We start from the raw sequence: 21631 nt of genomic DNA, 5'->3' as shown, positions 1-21631 counted from the left end.
AAAATCCCAAGAAATCTACAAAGCCTCTTAAAACCAATAATTGAGGTCAGCAAGGTCACAGGATACCAAAAAAACATACAAAAATCAATTGTATTTCTGTATACTAGCACCAAACACTTGGACACCAAAATTAAAAATATAATAAATCACTTAAAGAAAAAACACTTAGATGTAAATTTAACAAAACATTAACAGGACTTGTATGCTGAAAACTATTCAACCCTGATGAAAGAATCAAAGAATATCTAAATAAATGGAGAGACATACTGTGCTCATTGATTGGAAGACTCAACATAGTAAAGATGTCAATTCTCCCCAAACTGATATACAGGTTTAATTCAATTCCTATCAAAATCTCAGCAAGATTTCTTGTAGCTATAGACAAGATTATTGTTAAATTTATACAGAAAGAGAACAGAACTAGAACAGCTAAAACAATTTAGAAAAAGAACACAAGTTGAAGGAATCAGTTTATTCTATTTCAAGACTTAATATATAGCTACAGTAATCAAGACTGTGCGGTATAGGCAGAGGTACAGACACATAGATCAGTGGAACAAAATAAAGAACCCAGAAAGAGACCTACACAAATATGCTGAACAGATTTTTGACAGAGATGCAAAAGAATTTCAAAAGAGGAAGGACAGCCCTTCCAACAAATGTGACTGAAGCAATTAGACACCCAGAGGCAAAAAACTGAACCTAAGTCTCTCATCCTATAAAAAAGTTAACTCAGAATGGATCATGGTCTAAATGTAAAATGCAAAACTACAAAATTTTTGGAAAAAGTACAGGATAAAATCTTTGAGATCTAGTGCAAGGCAAAGAGTTCTCAGACTTGACATCAAAAGCACAATCAACAAAAGGAAAAACTGATCTACTGCATCTTATAAAAACTAAAAACTTTTGCTCTGCAAAAAGACCCTGTTAGGAGGATGAAAAGAAAAGTTACAGATAAGGAGAAAGTATTTGCAAAACACATATCTGACAAAAGACTAATATCTAGAATATGTAAAGAATTCTCAGAACTCAGCGGTAAAAAAAAAAAAAAAAAAATCCAATTAGAATACAGGCAAAAGATATGGAGGGATATCTCACCAAAGAAGATACATAGAAGGAAAACAGCACATGAAAAGATGTTTAACATCATTAGCCATCAGGGAAATGCAAATTAAAACCACAATGAAATACCACTACATACTTATCAGAATGGCTAATATAAAAAATAGTGACATGAAATGCTGGTGAAGATGCAGAGAAACTGGATCAATCACACATTGTTGGTAAGATTGTAAAATGGTACATTTACTCTGGAAAACAGTTTGGCGGTTTCTTAAAAAAATAGACATGCAACTAACATATGACCCAGCAATTACATGCCTGGGTATTTATCCTAGAGAAATGAAGACTTATGTTCACACAAAAACCTGCCCACTAATGTTTATAGCAGCATTATTCTAACAGCCAAAACCCAGAAATAATCCAGATGTCCTTCAAAGAGTGAAGGATTAAACAAACTGTGGCATATCCATGTCATGGAATACTACTCAGCAATAAAAAAAGAACAAACTATTAATACAAGCAACACCACCGATGAAAATCCAGAGAATTATGACAAGTGAAAAAAGCCAATTCTAAAAGATCACATACTGTTTGATTCTATTTGTATATATACCTAAAATGACAAAATTTTAGAAATGAAGAAGAGACTAGAGGTTGCCAATGGACTAAGGAGAGGGTAGGGGTGGGAGGGAAGTAGGTGTGGCTATAAAAGGGCACCATGAGGGATCATCCTGGTGGTGGAATTTTTCTGTATCTTGATTACACCAATGTCAACATCCTGATTTTCTACTATGGTTTTTGCAAGATATCAATATGGGGGGAACTGGGTAGAGAGGATCCAGAGGATCTCTGTGTGCTTTCTTACAACTGCAAGGAAAACTACACTTATCTCCAAATAAAAGGTTTAATTTTAAAAAGTTAATCAAACTGAATCTACTTCACATCTGTTCTGGCACCTGAAATAACTATTGCTTCCAAGAGTCTACTCCTTGCTGTAATTTTGTTAGCAGCCCAAAGGTTAAAGTTTTCTGAATTAAGCTTAAGTGTTGCAAACATTTGGGGGAAACATACCTAGCATCTTGGGCCAAAATATCTGCCAAAACAAACTTGCCTGCAGAAATTTCATCAAGGGACATGTATTAGCTTACAAAATAATTAACTGTTTAGCCAGAGTTGACATGTTTTTGCTAATATTTAATATGAATTGAGGGTTTTTTTTTTTTTTTTTTTATTGTTCAATTCCCTTACTTATTTCCCTCCCAACAGCTATGGGGAATTTCTTAGTTAAAAAAATTTTCATCTGTGAAACACAGGTACATTTTCATCTATAGTTAAACAAAAAGGCAAAGTTCTCTCACTTCCCATCCCAGTCTTCTCCCCAGAGAAAATCATTGTTGTCAATTTGAAGTACTTCCTTCCAGATTATTTTTGTGTATTTCTAGACATATGTACAGTTTTGTGTGTGTGTGTGTGATTTGTTTTTTACAAAGATAAGCTCATACTGTTTATATGGTTCTTCAAATTCCTTTTTTCTCCTATTAAAATGTCTTGGAAATTTACATGTCAATATGTTTAGATCTAACTTATCTTTTTCAATTGCCTTGCAGTATTCTGTGGTATTGATGTACCACAGTCTAATTGTTTGCCTGCTGACACTTAGGATGGTTCCAATTTTTGCTATTGCAAGCAATGCAGCCATCAGTGAAAACCCTTATACGTGTGTCTTTGGGCATGTATAACGATATTTCTCTAAGAGAGAAACCAGAAGTAGAACTGGGGCTTTGAAGGTGTGGCCAACATTGTTGACTGGCTGAACCAACACCTGTTCCCACCCATTTCCAATCATATTCTCCTCTCCTACCTCCCACAAACAAGGCTCGAAAAGCTAGAAACTCCTTTTGCTTATGGTGAGGCGTGGCCATGTGACCCAGTTCTGGCCAATTAAACATCAGCAAAAGTTTGCTAGGTAGTCCCTAGGAATGCTTTTGCTTTCCAGGTAAAAGGGATAGACATGACTGGCACTGTCCCTTTTTTCTGCCCTGAAGGTAGGTGGCTGTGGTGTTTGCGGGGGTGGCAGCTATGTTACCACACGCAGAAAAGCCAAGAGAATCACAGTGATGTCAGCCCTGATATCAATGAGTTTGCTGAACCAAAGCCATCAGTAACTTACCTCCTGCTTGTTACGTGAGAACAAACTCCTATGGCTTTAAACCACAGTATAAGTCTGGTTTTCTGTTACTTGCAGCCAAATGTGTTCCTAAATGGTTCAGTACTAAATTACTCTCTAAAATGTCTGTACTTTATTCTCTTGAGAACAAAAGTCTATAAGAATATCCATTTCTCAAAACTTTTATTTACTTTGAATGTTGTCAGTCATTTAAATGTTTAAGCAAGCTGACACATGAAAATGTTTCATATGAAGTGGAGCATCACTGCATACATTTGTTAGACATTCAGATTTCCTCTTTTATGACTTTCTTGTTTATGTCTCTTGTCCACTTTTCTACTGTATTGTTTGACTTTTTCTTATTGATTTGTAAGTGTAAATTTCCAGACAGCAAAGCAGACTGATTAAACTCATGGGGAAATTTGTCTCTGCATCTTTATACTATAAACCAAGCACAACTAAGAAATAAATTTTCCATGACAGGCCAGCCAGGCTGACAGTGACAGTCATCTCCGAGTGGTGCACCACCACGTGGCAATGTGTCAAGAAGCAATTCAACTCGTGCAAAACACCACAGCCCATGCTTAGTACTTCCTTTGCAAATCAATACCTAAAGTAAGGTTTATGGAACAGTGACAAACTGGTGAACCAGGCAGTGTCCTTAACATACACCATCTCATTTAACCCTCATATCAAACCCAAGAGGCAGTCGTCATTATTCCTATTTTACAGAATAAATGATGAAAATAAACTTTTAAAACCAATAGTTTCTTTCCTACCACAAAATTTACAACATTCCAGGATCCATATTTAAAAATAAAATGATTGTGTTTACCTAAAATTAAAATTATGTAAAATATATTGTGCCTATGTAAATACAACAACACGCTTAAGCCAGAAACACTGCTAAACCTGTTTAGTGGTCTATGAATCTGAAGAAGCTGTTCCAAAGTTTGGCTCTAAGGTTTATTGCCAAACTGTAGTAAACCAACATTTCCATTTTTTAAAGTGAAAAACTAAATGCTTCAGCAAGAAGGACCTATTAGCTAGCCACCCCATCCCAGAGCAGCAGGTAAGGAATTCCTCTAATCAGTTAAGAACCAACCAATCTGACACTAAGAAACAAAATAAGCTGTTCCAGATAATAAAAGATTGTCATGAAAAGCAATGTAAATAAGTTGAATAGAACAAGCACCATCCTTGAGTATTTGTACATGGTTTAGATTTTGGATAGACTGACTGGACTTTAAAAAGCCCAGCAACCAGAGGAAAAAAACTGGGGGAGGTTCCTGCTCCTGGAGTCAGGTGAGGGGGCAGCAGGAGGGCAGAGGCCCTAACTATTTCCTTGCTTCATGCCACACCTCTCCTCATAAGAGCTGTGGATTCTCTCTCTGGCAAAGCATCACACAAAGCACTCTATCCACGGGGGTTGAGGAGCACAAGCATCAAACCTCCCTGATGCCTCCTACTAAACCCTCCCTGAGGGGACACGCCTAGCCTAAGGCCTGGAGGGCAGGGCAGAACTGACAGTCCCTATGGCAGGAAGGCTAGACCACCTAGTTGCCGCCCTCTTGGGCCACAGAGAGACATGGAGATTCACCTGCAGCATCCTCTTGCAGAAATTTTTAGCCCGTTTGTAAGGCACAGAAAAATGCCTGGAGGAGTTTGAATTCTAATTTTACATAAAAGAAAACAAGTCTGCAGACACACAATGTTTATGGTCTACAAAAGTGCAAATGGGTTGACAAATCCCCAATCTGAAGGTACCTTTGGTGGTTTCTTGCATTTTCCTGGTGGGCTTGCCCAGGGGTCCCTGGATGGGGAGAGGCAGTGTTCCCCCCACCCCCACCCACTTCCTCAGTAGATTGCACACCTCACCCCACTGGCAGAGCAAGGGTGATAATACATGGAAAAAAATCTAACTCTTTCCCAAAGTTGCCTGTGGCCAGGCCAGGCTTGGAGAGGAGAGGGGGGCCCTGGTGGGCTGCTCCTGACCTCAGTCCAGGTGTTTGCCGGGCCACATAGGAGGAAGAGAGTGAGGCAAGCTTTGGTCACCAGAACAAAACAAGCCAGATTCCTTGGCCCTTCAGAACAGTCTGTCCAAGCCTCAGGACAACTCACCAGGAGAGTAAGCAGGGCACATGAGAGAGGAGGACACTAAGCCTCAGAGAGGAGCAGAGACACAAAGAAAAAGTGCAAAAAGGAAACAGAAGATGGTGATGGGGCCAAAATTGGTGATGGGGCCAAAAGGTGCTGAAATCAAACCAGGCACTGCAGCACAAGGCTGGCTCTTGGGGAGGGGACACACCTGGCACCCTAAGGGCTCCCCATGTGCTGGTTAGAGCTCGGCCCTAAAGGGGCCCAAGGCCTTGCATGTGCTCCAACAGGTTGGCGTCACTGAGACAGCAAGGAGCCAAGAAGGGGGGTGGCTTAGCACTGCGCCTCCCCCCCCAAGCACTTGCACAACTAAACACACTCAGGCACACAGCCTCACTGGTGCACACATATGGCACAGGCAGGTGCACACATCTGCGCACACAGGCCCCATGGTCAGGTGCACAGACGCACACAAAGCATTCTTGTGTGTGAGTGCACACACACATACTCTCCCAGTCGATGGACACAACATATTCAACCTGCCAGTTGGGTGATGTAGGCACACAATCATACACACACACAAACTCCGTGAGGAGTGAACACACATACAACCTCTCTGCAGGCTCAGGCTCACACTCATGCAGGCACAAACACACAAACACACTCCACAGCCTCTTGGTCAGGTACATACCAACCTCTACATAAGGTACACACACAAACTCAGCCTGTCAGGAAAACACACACACACAGCCTCTCTGTCAGGTGCACACAACACCCTTACTCTCAGTTAGCGTGTGCACACACACTCAGAATCCGTCAGGCACATAAACACACTCACAACGTGCCAGGAACACACACACGCTCACAACTTCTCTGTCGGTGTGAGCGCAAACACAAACTCCCAGCCCTTCGGAGTCACCCACACACACTCACACCCTCCCACCCTCTCCGCAGGCGCAGGCACACTCGCACGAGCTCAGCCAGCACACGCACACTCACAGCTCCCCTCGGGCGCACCCCCACACCCACGCACCCTCCCCCTCGGCCGTACCCCTCCCCCAGGCCCGTGCCAGCGCCGGGCAGCAAACTCCGGCGGCGCGGGGTGTGCACACGTCCCCGGCCCGCAGCCGCTGGCCCGTCCGCGCCCCTCCTCACCTTTCTCCCCCGCGCCCAGCGCCCGGCCCTCGTCCTCCTTGGGGTTCGTCACCTGGGTGATGATGGCCGGGCCGTCCATGAGTGCGCCGCGCGGCGGCCACACGCGGGCCCGGCCCCCCGCAAGCCAGGGGCGCGGGGGCGCGGCGCGGGGGGCGCGCGGGGCCGCGGACCGGGGGCGCTCGCCGCCGCCGCCGCCGCCTGGGCGCGCCCGCCGCCCGGCCCCGCGCACTGGGAGAGGCGGCCCGGGCCCGCGCCCCAGCTCCCGCCGCCGCCGCCGCCGCCGCCGCCGCCGCCGCCGCCGCCGCCGCCGCTGGGCTCGAGCGGCCGCCGCCTCGTCACCATGAACCCCGGAGCCGCGCCCGGGAGAGCCGTGCACGGGGAGGCGGAGCAGGAGGCCGGGCGCCGCGGGAAGCGGGAGCGGGCGAGGGGAAGGAAAGAGCGAGGAGCGAGGGCGGGAGAGAGGGAGGGAAGGGGGGAGGGAGCGAGGGAAAGAGGGGGGGCGGGCGGGTGGGGGTGTCTCAGCCCGGGGACCGGCCTCCGCCGCCGCCGGCGCTGCCCGCCAGCCCCGGGGGGAGAGGGGTGCGGGGTGAGACGGAGGCGGTGAGTGGAGCGCGGGAGGGGAGGGTCCTGGGCAGATGAGTGAGGTGAAGGGCTTGGGGTGTCGGGGGTTCCGGAGAGGTTCTTGCGGTAGATGTGAGGGGCCTGGAGTGTATGGGGGTGCCAAGGGAAAGGAGTGTGGTGAGGGACCTGGGGTGTGAGGGATGTGGGGAGGAGTCTGGCAGATGAGTGGGGTGAGGGGCGTGCGGAGGATGAGCAGGAGCTCGCGGGTGTGCGGTGTGGGGCCCCGGGGACCGAGGAGGGAATCGTATAACTGCGGGAGTGAGGATGGGTCCTGAGGTCGGGTGTTTACCGGGGAGGAAGCAGGAGTATGGGGTAACTGTGTGGGATGGGGGGGAGGGTCCCTTGAGGGTGTTTTGGGGGAGATGCTGGGTGGAGGGCGTCCGGGCGCAGGAAGAGGAGTCGGAGACGTGGGTGCGAAGGGCAGCGGTGTGCGGAGGAAGAGGCTCCTAAGCAGTGGTCCCTTACACCGAGGCGGTCCGCGGAGGGGTCCCGGGCGCTGGTGTGAGGAAGAACCCATGGGTGCGCGGAGCGGCGGAGGGGTCCCAGAGTGTGAAGAATCCCGAGGGATGAGGGGCCCAGGAGTGAACGGGGGCCAGGAGGGGCGTCTGCGGACCGGCCTGGAGGCTCCAGGCGTGGGGTGCCGGCGGAACCCGCGTCAGCCTTGGGCCGAGAGCCCGCGTGCCGGGCGGCGGGTCCTCGAGGACCAACCTCCTGGCACGTAGGGCTGTCGGCGTCGAGGGGGGCCTGGGCAATGGGCATTTCCGGGTGCTCCTCAAGAAGGGCGTCGGGGGAGCCGGTCTAGGGCTGAGGAGAGGAAGGGGCCTGTGGCGGGCCGAGCTGGGCAGGGTCTGTGCTTCTGCAAAGCAGCTAGCCACTGTCAGGCCTGAGGGGCGACGGCCAGAGCGCGAGCACGATGGGAAAGTGCCCCCTCAGCCTCGGAGAGTCGGAGCCCTTTCGCGCCCCCACCCTCCCGTTCCAACTGGGAAGCCACACGCGCGGCCGTGTAGGCCAGGGGCGGGGCAGTGCCGCAGGGGGGCGGGCCCGGGGCGGGGCGGGAGCACTCGCGCTCGCTCTCCACCGATCAGGAGGATTTGGGCGGGCCTGCGGAGCGTGACGTAGGTGGGCAACGTTGAGTGGCCGAGTAGCGGCGTGGAGCGCCCTGCCTCCCCTCTTCGGGTTGCGCGCGCACTTCAGGCCCTGTTAGGCGTGTCCCGCCGGGTCGTGGCTTAGAGGCGAGGCCAACCCCGGAGCCTGAAGCTGGTTGCAGCCAGGTCGCGTGCTCACCGAGGAACCAGCGAGCCTGTCCAAAATTTTAAAGTACACTTCCGGGACCGCCTCTGGCGAGGGGCAGCTCGCAGACCTCGTTGGTCTCTGCACCAGGTGGAGCCCCGTGAGGGTCTTGGTGTGGGGAACAGCCGTGGGACAGGACTCCTGTGGCCGAGGCAGGTGGGAAAGCACTTCAGGGGAGCTGCCAGAAAAGGCAGTTAGGCAAGCTGTGGGTGTTTTACCCCCCAAATCCAGGACCTCAAGTGACATCCTGGCTCTCTGCTTGTGGGTGGGTCCTGGTGCCACTTGCCTTGGCGTATGTTCACTGCCCTTCTAATGGCACCTTTGAGACCCCACTGAATTGCCTGGGGCAGCTGAGCCGTGAAGGTTGAAGTGAAGGGCCCTTGTGGTCAGGAAGGCAAGCCCTAGGGTAAGTAGCCCAGGCTCCAGGGCATCCCCTGCCTAACCTTCCCAACTACAGACCAGATTCGGGCCACATGGCACCCAGGACTTCCCGTGTCCCTACTGCTAATGCTTTTCACATTTGTTGTGAGGGTATGGCTGGCCCAGGGCCTGGCGAATCACAATATTCTCTGAGTTCAATTTTTAAAAACTTGAGTTCTAAGAGGTCAAAGAGGGATCTTCCAGAGATAGCTGTGCAGGAAATATGGTTCTCCTACAATTCTTAGTATATAACCACAGAGATCGGCATCCCTGCTGCCTGGCTGATGAAGCATCCCATTAGGGCAAGGTGATGGGAGCATTTGAACTTACTGACTCACATGCTTGAGGCCTGGATTCCTTTTGGGTGGAGGACTTCCAGAGGTTCTGCTCACTTAGCTGAGGCTGGGAAGGAGCTCAGTGCTCAGGGGTACAGGGCCAAAGGAAGTGATTTTCATACACAGTCTCTCCTGTCTGGCCTTTCCTGTAATAGTCACTCCCCAGGACCCTCCAGTAACAATTTTCCCTTAACCTGCATCCTCCATCGTCCTCAGCTTCCTGAGATCACCTCCAAAAAAATACCTTTGTCTTGCTAAAGCAAGGAAACAGCTTTCTATCTTTTAAGTCCTTCTTCCCCTCCATATTCTGTTCATTTAAAGTTTTAATGTATCATTTATTTCATAAATATTAATAGGAATCAAGGAAAAAATCCACCCACAGCCCTGTCACCCTTCTTAAATCAATCTACTTTCCTCCATTTCTCCCTGACTTTGCCTGTATGTTGACATAATTTTTATGTAGCTATGAAAAAATCATGGTTAAAATGATAAGGTGAGCATTTTTCCATGTGGTAACATCATCATTATAACTATCATTATAAATGATTGCATAATACCTCACTGAATGAGTCTTAGGTAAGATAGTATCTTGGTTTTACCAATGAAGGAAAGATACAAGAATTGCTATTGCGAGCCAGCCATGATGGCCTAGCAGTTAAAATTCGGCGCATTCCGCTTCAGCAGCTGGTTCAGTTCCCGGGCATGGAACCATACCACTTGTCTGTCAGCAGCTATGCTGTGGCAGCGGCTCACACAGAAGAACCAAAAGAACTTACAACTATACACAACTATGTACTGGGGCTTTGGTGGGGGGAAAGGAAGAAAAAAGGAAGAAGATCGGCAACAGATGTTAGCTTAGGGCAAATCTTCCCCTGCAAAAAAACAAAAACAAAGAATTGCTGTTGGGACAACTGATAAGCCATGAGGAGAAAAGATATATTTACCTCAGTCCTTACAGCCTATCAAGATGGATCAAATAATTAAATATGAAAAGTTCACAAATAAATAAGTAAATATACCAGAACAAATATGAGTAAATGCTTTTTCGATCTTAGATGGGAAAGGAACTAAGAGTGACAAAAACTCCAGAAATTACAAAGGATAAGATTGATAAATTTGGCTACATTTCTTCATTCAGCCAACATTTACTGAGTGCCCACTATGTGCTAGGTTCTGTTCTAGATGTGGGATCTCAGAGTTGTCATAAACAAGAGTTAGGGAGCTGGGCTACCATACTCTCACACAAGTCAGTCATAGCTAAGGGCTGTCCTGGGGGCCTTAAGCGCCCAGGCACTTTGGGCTCTCTTGGAATGGGAGCAAAGCAGTCCCAGTGACCTGGGGACAGGTGCCAGCCATTGGAGGCTTTCAAAGCACATCAAACCCCAGAGAGGGATGCCCAGAAACAGTAAAAGGGATCTAAGGGAATTTAGAGCACCAAAATGTTGGCTGAAGTCACATTTCCTAAACTTCTATCATGCAGTGTCCTTGTACCACCTGCACTATTATTTAATGTTTTTCTTTAACTTTTTATTTGAATATAATTCTTTGAATAGGAAATTAATGAATAAGATTTTTTTAAAAAGACAAATGGAAAATGTAGAAAAGACCATGACCCTAAAAAGGAAGAGCTACACAGAGTAGGGAACCGAGACTTGGATACCAAGGACAGGGGGACATAGGACTAGGGCTGGCGGCCTGGGCCTTAGGGGCTGAGGACAGGAGCAGGTAGGAAGATGGAGGGCATTGGTGAGGGCAGCCTGGCCTGGAGTCTCTGGTAGAGCCCTGGGGTAGAGCTCCAGTGTGGGACGGGGCAGTTGGACTGGAAGGAGGGGGATAGGGGTGAGACTGCTCTGAGAGTGAGGGAGAGGCTGCCCTTGAGGAAGGAATACTGGTGTTGAGATCAAAGTGAGGTGGTCATTTGAGGAAAGGAGAACTGGGGAGGGGACAGTACAGAATGAGTGTCCCTGCTACAGGGAATAGCAGCGTGTTCCCAGGCTTAGAGGCAAGGGAGAGCATACTCTTGGGAAAAGTCCACAATGGCTGGAGTTTAAGGCTCTGGTGACATGTAGGGCTCACATCAAGCAGAGCCTTGTAAGTCAGGAAAGGTATCTGGGCTTTATTCTGGAGGCTGTGGGGATGACATATTCAGATACGTGTTTAGAAAGTTCCTGTTGACTAACAGATTAGGTCAGGGGCAGTGCAAAAGGCAGGGAAACCCACAGAAGATGGGGATGGAGGAGGTTAGACAGACTCCATACATTTCAGAAGGAGGATGGACAAGTCTTGCCTATTGGTTGGGCTTGAGGGATGAGGGATGAACAAGGAAGAATGGCCTCCAAGTTTCTGTCTTGGGGACCCAGGCAGAGAGTTGAGGGCCCTCTGAGATGCTCTCTGGATTTGCCATCCCCAGCCTGTCCCTGCCCTGCTCTCCATCTTTGATTCTGTGCCCTCCAGGCTCTGTTCTTGGTCTGCTTTGTCTCTTCTCTATGGGCATCTCAGCCTTGAGTTTTTTGTGGCTGTTACTTAGTCTGTGTCTCCATATGTGCTTTTCTGTGTCGTCTTTCTCTGATTCAAGCTGCATGTGCTTCTGGCTCAGTGTTCCCAGCTCCTTCTTTCAGGAGCTAGGCCTGAGGGTGGCAGGTCTCCTGCTGGGAAAGGAGTAGATCTGGGCAGATTCCTGGTGGTTAGTCAAGTGGATACAAACCTGAATCCGCCCACAAGTCTGTCTCTTGGTGTCACCTTGACACCAGGATGAGGGTCCTCCAGGCAGTAGCTCCTCTTTCCTACTGAGAACGAGGCCCAGAATCCAAAATCAGTCCAAAAAGGCGTGCTCTAGCTAAGGCAGGACAAGCCACGCCCAAAAATGTCCTTTTATTTATTCTCCAGGTATGTATTGGGTGCCTTCAGTGTGCCAGGCTTGGGCCAGATGCAGTAGACAGAGCGCCCTCAAGGGGCTCACAGCCTAATGGAGGAGACAGAGCAATAACCAGAGGGTGGCATAGAGTAGAACTGATTTGTTTTCTTGGCAGTCCAGGGAGTCCCCATGGAGGAGATGATGCTAACAACGTCATTTTCAGAGCCCTCAGTTTCCCAAGTAAGAGGACTCTTCCATCCATAGTGTCCACAGAGAAGACTGCCTCTGAGGAGCAGTAGGACATAATGATGGGGGAAGAAGTTGGGGTCTTAAAGGCCAAATTGAGTTTGGACTTTAACCTATGAGTAATCTGGAGCCACTGATACTTTTTGAGCAAGGAGCAGGCACCATTTAAGAAACTAGTTCAGCCCTGTAGGTTGACTTGAAAAACAACTCAAACCAGCTTAAGCAACAATGGGAATTGTATTGGTTCATGTAACTAAACCACAGTTACATGCCTAGGCTGGCATGGCCTGGGAGCAGCACCCCTGAGGTGAAGAAGTGAAGGTCCTTAGGGGGAGGGTGTGAACTCCAGCTGCCCCTCCCCATGACCTGGAGGATCAAGGTGTTGTTAGGGAAGCCAGAAGGCTTCCTCATGCCCTAAGAAAACTTGTCTTGTCTTCCCCTCAGGTTGCCCCAGGACATCATCCCCAAGGACTCCTCAACAGCTCATCGTTTTGCCCTCAACACCCATGTTCCCACGACATCCTAATTCTTTTCTTACCAAAATCCCCTCTCCCCCATCGTGTGGATTCCTCCAACCAAATACCTATGTCGAGTGACACCTGGGGCTTCCTAGCCATCTTCTCCCTCTGCCCTCATCTCTAGGAATGCTTTCTACCTGTCCCCAGGTGGGACCTGTGCACAGTATCCTTCCCACCTACTGACACTTGACTGCCAAGAATAAGGCCCCCTAATGGGCCAGTGGTCCAGCAGGTATAGCCTGCCCCCTGGTGGCCCCCATGTTGTGAAGTCCTTTTTACGTGCCCAACTGGATGTGGAAGCAGGCCTCTCTCCCTGCCAGCTCCTTGGGGTGTACCATAGCCAAAGTGGGCTCAGTCATGTCCCCTACTTCACCTAACTCTCATGATTTGCACTCCTGTTCACCTTTCCCCAGGGTATTAACAGAAAAGCCCTCAGGACTGTGAGGGCCTGGGTACTTGTCTGGAGGGGTAGAGAGCAGGGGAATTGGAATGATGTGCCCTATTTGGCAGCCAGTCTTGGGGTGGGAGATTAAATGGATGCTGGCTGCTGGTGACAGAGAAAAGGGCAGTCAGCCAGGGGTCCCGAGCCTAGAGAGAAAAGGACACCTGGCATAAAGCTAGTGGTCAGGAAGTATTTGGAGAATTTGAGAGCAAGACGCAGCCTGGTCTGAGACAGACTCTGGCACCTTGGGACTGAGATGTTCCATCCTCAGGGTACTCAGAAATCCAAGAAGCCTTCCTGGAGGAGGACACCCCAGCCACTTCCTCTCTACCTCCAAAATCCTAGACCTGCCCTGCCTAGAGAACTTGGGTGGAATAAGGAGACACGGCCCTGAGCTCAGGTCCTCCCTGGGAGCTCTGGGGGGCGGGAAGGGGGGAGACATAGCCCTGCCCTGAAACCCTGTGACAAAGGAATAGCCACTGGAGCAGAGTGGGCAGGGAAGCCCTGTGTGCTCTCAGCCCAGTGGCAGGAGTGGCTTTGGCTCCTGAAGGGGCAGAGAGTCACAGAGTCTCAAGTTGATTTGGTGACTCTGGAGCCAGTGTGCTCCCTGAGGTGGGACTCCACACTTCTAGCCCCCACATGAATCGCCCCTTCGATGCCTCCCCTATGTCCCAGGCACCACATATCACCTGGCCACACTTCTGGGGGCTGCTCTTGCCTGGCTCTCTCTCACTCAGGCTCCCCAGGCCCTGGGCTGGGACCCAGCCACAGGGACCCCCTTTATTCCCTGACCTACGCTTGCAGAGGCTGTGTTGGAGCTGAGGCGGACAGACCCAGACATGCCCACAGACTGTAGCATGAGATATTTCATGGGCAGGTCTGGTCACAGACACACATCTTGGCACACACAGATACATGCTCACTTGTACACAGGCTCATATACATGTCAGGACATAGGGCACACATGTGACACGCTTGTCTCTGCCCAGGCTGGTTTCTTCCACTTTAGCACTGCCTGTTTCTCCCTCCCTCCCTGCCCTCTGGCCCTCCATGACCCAGCCCTGCCAAGCACTACTGTACCCCTTCAGTTCCCCTGGAACCTGGCCCCCTACCCTCCTATCTTCTTGGACACTGCGTCACGTACCTGATCACAAGTGAGAGCAAGGGAACGTCTGCTGGCAATTTCTGTTTTTCATACATTCTTCCCCAGAGAGACGGCTGGGCTATCTTCTTTGGAACTGGGGGAGGGGAGAATACAGGGAGGAAAGAGGATAAGATCTCAATAAATCAGCCTGTCCCCTGACTCCCCACTTCCCTCCTTACCCCCCACTAAGCCTCCCCGCCCCATGTGTGCCCGCGCACACTTTTGCTACACTTTGTCCTTCCACAGCGCTGTCCCACATGCACCACTAAAGCCAATTCTCAGAAGGAGCTCTTAACCCCAATGAACCACCACCCCTTACCCAGTCCTGCTCTGGTGCTAACATGGCCACAGAAGGCACTCCCAGTGCTCCACACCTGAGTGCTGGGCTGGGGCCAGTAGAGAAGGATGTGTGTAGGGACCTGGGGGTGAGGAGGCCCTGTCTCCACTGAAAGAGGCTCCAGGCAAGTGCCTCCTCTCTCTGGGCCTTGCTTTTCCAGGCAGGAACATGCAGATGATAGTCTGTTGCCCAGAAGGCTCTGGACTGAGTGCGAACCAGAAGCAGGCACCTGTCCTGGTCTGAGCCTGGAGATGGGATTGAGGAAGTACAATTTCTGGACATTTTGGAACCACTAATAATTATTTTTTAAATATTATAAGCAAAATATTTTGAGAAATGAAGATACTAGACACATGCATTTGGCCGGACCTAGAGAGTTCACAAAGCTCCCTAACATTTACTGTCTCTATGCGTCCCTGATGGCTCTTGGCAGGAGAAATGAAGGTGAGCGGGTGTCACCATCCTGCTTGCTTACTGGACACCAAGCTCATCCCCAAGGACCATGTGTCCATGTGTCCCTAAGGGTGAGAAGCTCCCTTGGCCGCAAAGAATGGAGATTCTCTTGGGAAGAACCAGCATGAGGGTCCCAGAGCAGGGGTCTCTGCCTCATCCAAGGCCTCACGGGAACCCAGCTCAGACCCTAGAGAAACCCACCACCTGGCAGTCCTCAGGATGACTGGGTCCCACTGCTGACTTCAGGAAACTGGATCACTCAGGATCAGGGCCACTCCAGACCAGCACTGCTGTTATTCCAGGATAAGTCATTTGTCATGAATGTGACTCAGCTGTATCTTCCATCACTGCTTCTCTTGGGGTCTAAGCACTTCTCCTCCTGCTAACAACTCACTAATTTTTATGAGTCCCAGTTTAAATTCTGGGGAGAGAGAGACTCTGTTTGGCTCAGTTCATTACCATTGTTCAAGTTGGTATGGTTGTATAAAATATTACTCCAAAACTTAGTGACTTAAAAAAAACAAAGATATTTATATGCATATGATCTGCAATTTGGGCAGGACTTGATAGAGATAGCTCACTTCTGCTTTACATGGTGTTACCTGGGCTGCTTGAAGGCTGGGGGCTGGAATCATCTGAAGGCTCACTTTCTCATGTCACAATTGATGCCGGCTATAGACTGAGACCTTTGGGCTGTTGGCTGGAAAATCTACAAATGGTTATATCAACCATGCCTGTCATTTACTGTACTCTGATGTTTTGACATCTTGGTGCCTTGCTGACTCTGGAGGGACTGCCCCTCCCAGGGCTACCTGCATTCCTAGAGATAGCAAAGGACTTGCCTGGGAGCATGTCTTTCGTATGAAAACCAACTAATCGAGACCCCAATGCCCCGACCACTCCTTTATGGAGCTCTTACACTCCAGGGCACTATTCCCCTGCCCTAATCATCCCAGGCCCAGGTACCAGACAACTAGGGACAGTCCCTACGCTCCACTGAAATTATTCAAACTAGCCAATCCTAAACCTCCTTACCTTGTCTCACCCATTCTTTTCTGTGGAAACTACAATAAAGTCTCTTGTCACAGTTTGCCTTTCTCCCTGGTCTGCCTTCTGACCAATGCTGGTGCTTCCTTGTGTGGCCACCCATGGCGTGGTGTGCCCCCTTGTCTTGGGAACTATAACGATTTTTTCCATGGCAGTCGTCTCCTATCTGTTGGCCTCACCATACCTGAATGACAGTAAAACCCATGTTTTAAAACAATGGTCTCTCCAGTGGCCTGGGCTTCCTCACATCATGGTGGCTGGGTTGTGAGAGTGAGTATCCTCTGAGAGAGAGCCCTAGAGGGCAGCCATATCATGCTTTATGACCTAGTCTCAAATGTTACTCAGTGTCACTTCTACTGCATTCTGCTCACTGGGCAATCACAAAATCCTATCTAGGTTCAGGGGGAAGAGAAGTAGATTCCACCGGTTTGATGGGGCGTGGCAACGTGATTGAAGAGCATGTGAATGGAGATAGTGTGGTGGGCAGTTTTAGAAAGTACAATCTGCCAAGTCATACTTTCTGGGCATAGCTCTTCATGCCAGGCCACCTTCTGGATCAATGGCCAGTCAATGGTTAGGCTGCTCATAGGTCAGATGTCCAATCCCATCCCAGTATTGCCTGTAGACCTGAGCAAGAGGAGCCCTTCTCCTGGGCCTGGCACTTTAAATTTTTGTTTGTTTGTTTGTTTGTTTATTTTTCCCCCAAAGCCCCAGTAGATAGTTGTAGGTCATAGCTGCACATCCTTCTAGTTGCTGTATGTGGGACGCAGCCTCAGCATGGCCGGAGAAGCAGTGCGTTGGTGCATGCGCGGGATGCGAACCCGGGCCGCCGGTAGCGGAGCACACGCACTTAATCGCTAAGCCACGGGGCCGGCCTGGGCCTGGCACTTTAAAGGGCCTTATTCAAGCTCTTGTCCAGTTATCCCCGTCTCCATGGGATGAGGAATTTGCAGGACAACAGAGCATGTGACTACTTGAAGTCTGTGCACCCACCAGCCCTGTTTTAGAACACACTTGGGGCACCCAGGACTCTGGAATTTCCTACCCAAACAGCTCTGAACCCACTTCTAAGATCAGCAGGAATGTCTTCACTGGATGAAATGTTTCTTCAGGGCAGACCTCATCATTGGTGAGGAATGGCCAAAGGGTGGCTGTTTGCAGGGTAAGGGGTGGGAAGATGAGGGGAGGGGGATGCAGCTGGAATGTGCAGGTAGAGGAAAGTCCACATGCATGGTCATGGGGCCTCAAGTGTCAGGGAGAGGAGGGGGGCAGGCTGTGGACCAGGAGCCTGGGCTTGGTCATGCTCCAGGGCAGAACTTCAAGGAATCTCATCGTTTTAAATTTCACCTGGTCTTCCAGCCTTAGATTTCTTTGCAGTTTCCTGGTTTGGATTGGATGGAGTGAAGAAAAACCCTACAGCATACAGAATCTGGGCTGCCATTTGTCCTCTTGCCTCACAAATGTCAGGAGTGGGCCTGCCCTCGTCCAGTTGGCTGTGGAGGTGACGGTGGTGTTTCCTGAGGTGTAGAAGTTTGCCTCTACCCGTTAGCCACTATGTTTGGGGGAGAGCGTAAGGCAGCTGGAGATGTGTCAAGCACTGTCATGGGACTTTGTGTTTACCAGTCCTCACAACCTCTCCGTGAGACAGAAATTATTAATACCATTTTACAGATGAGGCTTGGAGAGGTTAAGGGGCTTGCTCAGTCACATAGCTAGAGTGCAGAGCTGAGATGGCAACGGATGCCTTCAGGTCTGGGGCTCCTTTCTGTCCAGGAAGCAGCTGCTCGAGATTACAGGGCAAGTCATCGGCTGGGAGAGTTTCCAGCTCTTAACTCTGAGTTCCCACCACTATTGCACACTGTGCCTAAAGTAAGATGGCTCAGAAAATGTACTTGATTTGTTTGAAGAAGGGAGGGCATTGACAAATGTAGAAAAGTATTCTGGGATAAACATAGTAATTAATGAAACTTCCTCAGTCTGAGTGGAGACCTGTTTATCTGGGGTGCGTAGCACACGATTAGGAGCTGAAATGGGCACTTTTTCTGTGTTCTAGATAATGAGGCCTGAGACCTAAAATCTACTAGATCTGTGCTCAGTAGACCTCCATATTCTGAGGAAGCTAAACTCAATTCCAGACTGCATATCTGTTGGACTGTTCCAAGAGAGATATGAGGAGATGGAGAGAAATGGCAAGAGAGTAAGACACAGCCCCAAAGTTATAGCATATCTATCATGCCTCTCCTTTGCATATGCTGTTCCATCTGCCAAGAATGTTGTTCCCTGCTCTTCACCTTGAGTAACTCTTCCCTGCCTCCCAAGGCTCAGATCATCAAGGAGCCTCGTCCTCTGAGTTTAGTACTTCTGGTCTGTGCTCCCTTGGCCTTTGAACTGATTAATCATGAAAGAGCAATAGCAGGCTGAGAAAGGAGAGGTGGCATGAATGTCCCCTGGATCGGTCTGCAAACTGATTTAACACATCCTGGCTCTGGCAGATTGGGCTGTACCCTGAGATGAGACCATCCCAAATACTGTATGGGGCCCCTGAAGGAGGCCCTTCTACTCACCTGGTTTCTTCTTCCTACTCAGAAAAGCTTGATATGCCAAGAACAACATTTCCCTTTCCAATACTGAAACACATTTCTCTTCTTTCATAACTTCATTCAACTTTAAAGTTTTTTTTTTCCTTTTATTTATACAAACATATTTTCTTCAACAGTAGGGTTCTGAAAGAACCCCTCTAGTGCCGAGTATGGCTGAGACCAGAAACTAGGAAGCAAGCTAGCTTGCACCTTTCCACAGGCAGCTAATGAAATGCGGGACTTATTGTGGAGAAAGACTGTCTGGACCACAATCGCTTTTCTTCATCTCTGAGGACTGGGGCTGCATTCAGATTTAAACTGCTTTAGTACCAAATTCATTATTTATATGAAGGCTGTCTCTGCAGCTTCCTTGTTGGTATTAAGCTAGTTTAAAAGTTCCAGATGCAGCAAAGTACTCTCCAGCCCTGGCAATGGTTGTTATCAGCAAGACCTCACTCAAAATCAACGCAGGAAAATAGCTCTAAACTGGACACTGCAACCTGGCAGCCTGGAGTGAAATCTGGCCCACAGGCCCAAGCTGGGGGCAAACATAGTTTGTTGTTGTTCTTATTGTTGTTTTTTATTTTGCTTGTACAGTGCAGACTCTCACAATAGATTTTTAAAAAAAATAATTATAGACTTACAGAAACACTGCAAGAATAAAGAATTCCTATAACTCTTCAACTAGATTCCCCGCATGTTCACTTTTTATCCTCCCATATAATTATCATTTGAACCATTTGAGAGTAAGCTGCAGACTTACTCCTAAACACTTCAGTGAATATTTCCTAAAAAACAAGAATAGTCTCTTATATAACCACATATAATTATTAACTCAGGAAATTAACATTGATACAGTATTATTATCTAATCTACAGACCTTATTCACAGTTTAAAATTGACCCATTCTGCTCTTTATAGCAAAAGAGAAAATTTGTTTTTTCTGGTCCAGGATCCAATTTAGAATTATGTTCTTATGTTTCTATAGTTTCCTTTAATCTGGAACAGTTCCTTGGTCTTTGTCTTTCTTGATCTCGACAGTTTTGAAAAGCACAGGCCAGTTATTTTGCAGACTATCTCTTAATAGGGGTTTGCCTGTTGTTTCCTCTTAATTAGATTCAGGTTATGCATTTTTGGCAGGAATGCTCCAGAAGTGATGTTATATCCTTACCAGTGCATCATATGAAGAGGCACATGATGTTGCTTTGTGGCATTATTGGTAACACTGATCACTTGGTTAAGGCAGCATCTCTAAGATTTCTTCACTGTAAATTTTGTCCCTTTGTATTTTCCCCTTTGTAATTGAAATCCCCATTTTGTGGGGAGGTACTTTGAGACAGTGTAAATATCCTTGTTCTCATCACACATTTACCCTCTAGTTTTAGCATCTGTGGATGATTCTTGCCTGAATCTGCTGTCTGCTTTTCCTGGTTTGATCAGTGGGAGTCTGTTCGAGTTGGGTTTTGTGTGCTTTTGGCATCTCCTCATTATTCTTTGGCCCTTGCTGACCTTCTGGTACAAAGAGGTGTTCCAGGCTCATCTCGTCCTTTCCCTGCACCAGTCCTGGAATCAGTCATTTGTTTAAGGAGCCTTGATTCTTTTTAGTGGAGAATGGTATTTACAAACCAAGATCTGGGTGTTAGACGTGCTCATTGCTACTGGGGTGTCATTGATTCTAGGCTCACTTGGTTGACACAGCTGTATAAATTTATCCATCTATCTATCTACATCTATATCAATTTTTCTATCTATCTATGTCTATATCAATCTATTTCTTTATCAGTTATCTATCTATATTCAATCTAACTGTGAATTTATAGTGATCCCTCCAACTCCTAATACCACACAATTCATTACAGCCTCCTCTCTTCTCATATTTGTGACTCTCTTCTCTGACAGGGAGAAACTTGACGCCCATTATCCACAATATATTTGTGTACTCAGTCTTAGAATACCAAGAAAATAGCTTCAGAATTTCTAACCCGTTCCCCTGCAAAAAACCAACCCACTAAGTAGAGTTCAGTATTTGTTTACAGTTCTCTTTGTCTTTTGTCAAAACATTTTCTTCAAATATTACTTGGGTTAGTTCCTCCACCCTCAAGTTAGGGTCATTTTTTTCTGTCTGTATTCTATTTTAGGGTTTTTCCCCAGTCTTGTTGATTTTTTTTTTTTTTTGGTAAGTGAAACATTAATATGGTCCCAAAAGTCAGAACTATACAGAAAGGTGTACTCGGAGAAGTGTGACTGCCCCATCCTTTGTACCTCACCCTTAACCCCACATCCTCTCTACCCTAGCACTTTATTTCCTTTTTTTATTTTTATTTATTTATTTATTTTTTTGTGAGGAAGACTAGCCCTGAGCTAACATCTGATGCCAATCTTCCTCTTTTTCTGCTGAGGAAGATTGGCCCTGGGCTAATATCTCGTGCCCATCTTCCTCTACTTTATATAGTTCATTGCCACAGCACGGCTTGACAAGTAGCAGGTTGGTGCGCACCTGGGATCCGGGCCTGCGAACCCCCGGCTGCCACAGCAGAGCGTGAGCGCTTAACCACTGCGACACCGTGCTGGCCCCTACCCTAGCACTTTATAGGTAACCACTCTCATTAGTTTCTGGTTTGTCCTTCCTGTGTTTTGTTTTCTTGTTCTGTACAAATAGCAGATACATGTACATATTACTATTTCTCATTTCCTACAATAACATACAATAAGGTATGTTATGGTAAAAACATAAAATGTTTGTTTGGTACAAAAGGTAATATACAATAAATACTCATTTGTGTCTTTCTTTTTCACTTAACAATATAGCCTACAAATCACTCCATTTCAGTTCATAGAGATCTTCCTCATTCTTTTTTTTTTTA

General features: G+C 47.9%; 1 protein-coding gene across 3 annotated transcripts in view; it reads right to left on the bottom strand.

The window, feature by feature from the left end:
- Positions 1–6613, bottom strand: part of CTDSPL (CTD small phosphatase like) — a 113464-nt gene extending 106851 nt beyond the window's left edge. For 2 of the 3 annotated variants that reach the window (XM_004419500.3, XM_004419501.3), the window contains exon 1: positions 6482–6612. In XM_004419500.3, the coding sequence (XP_004419557.1) occupies positions 6482–6560 (79 nt within the window). In that variant the 5' untranslated portion in view covers positions 6561–6612. Of the gene's footprint in view, positions 1–6481 lie in introns of all 3 variants that reach the window. The other variant, XM_087430720.1, reaches the window with a different exon arrangement.
- Between the last annotated feature and the right edge of the window lie 15018 nt (positions 6614–21631).

The sequence above is a fragment of the Ceratotherium simum genome, chromosome 5 (genome assembly GCF_057802395.1).
Source record: "Ceratotherium simum simum isolate JZ-2026a chromosome 5, ASM5780239v1, whole genome shotgun sequence".
NCBI classification, from domain to species: domain Eukaryota; kingdom Metazoa; phylum Chordata; class Mammalia; order Perissodactyla; family Rhinocerotidae; genus Ceratotherium; species Ceratotherium simum.
The sequence above is the reverse complement of the archived record's forward strand: the minus strand, read 5'-3'. Positions and strand labels throughout refer to the sequence as shown.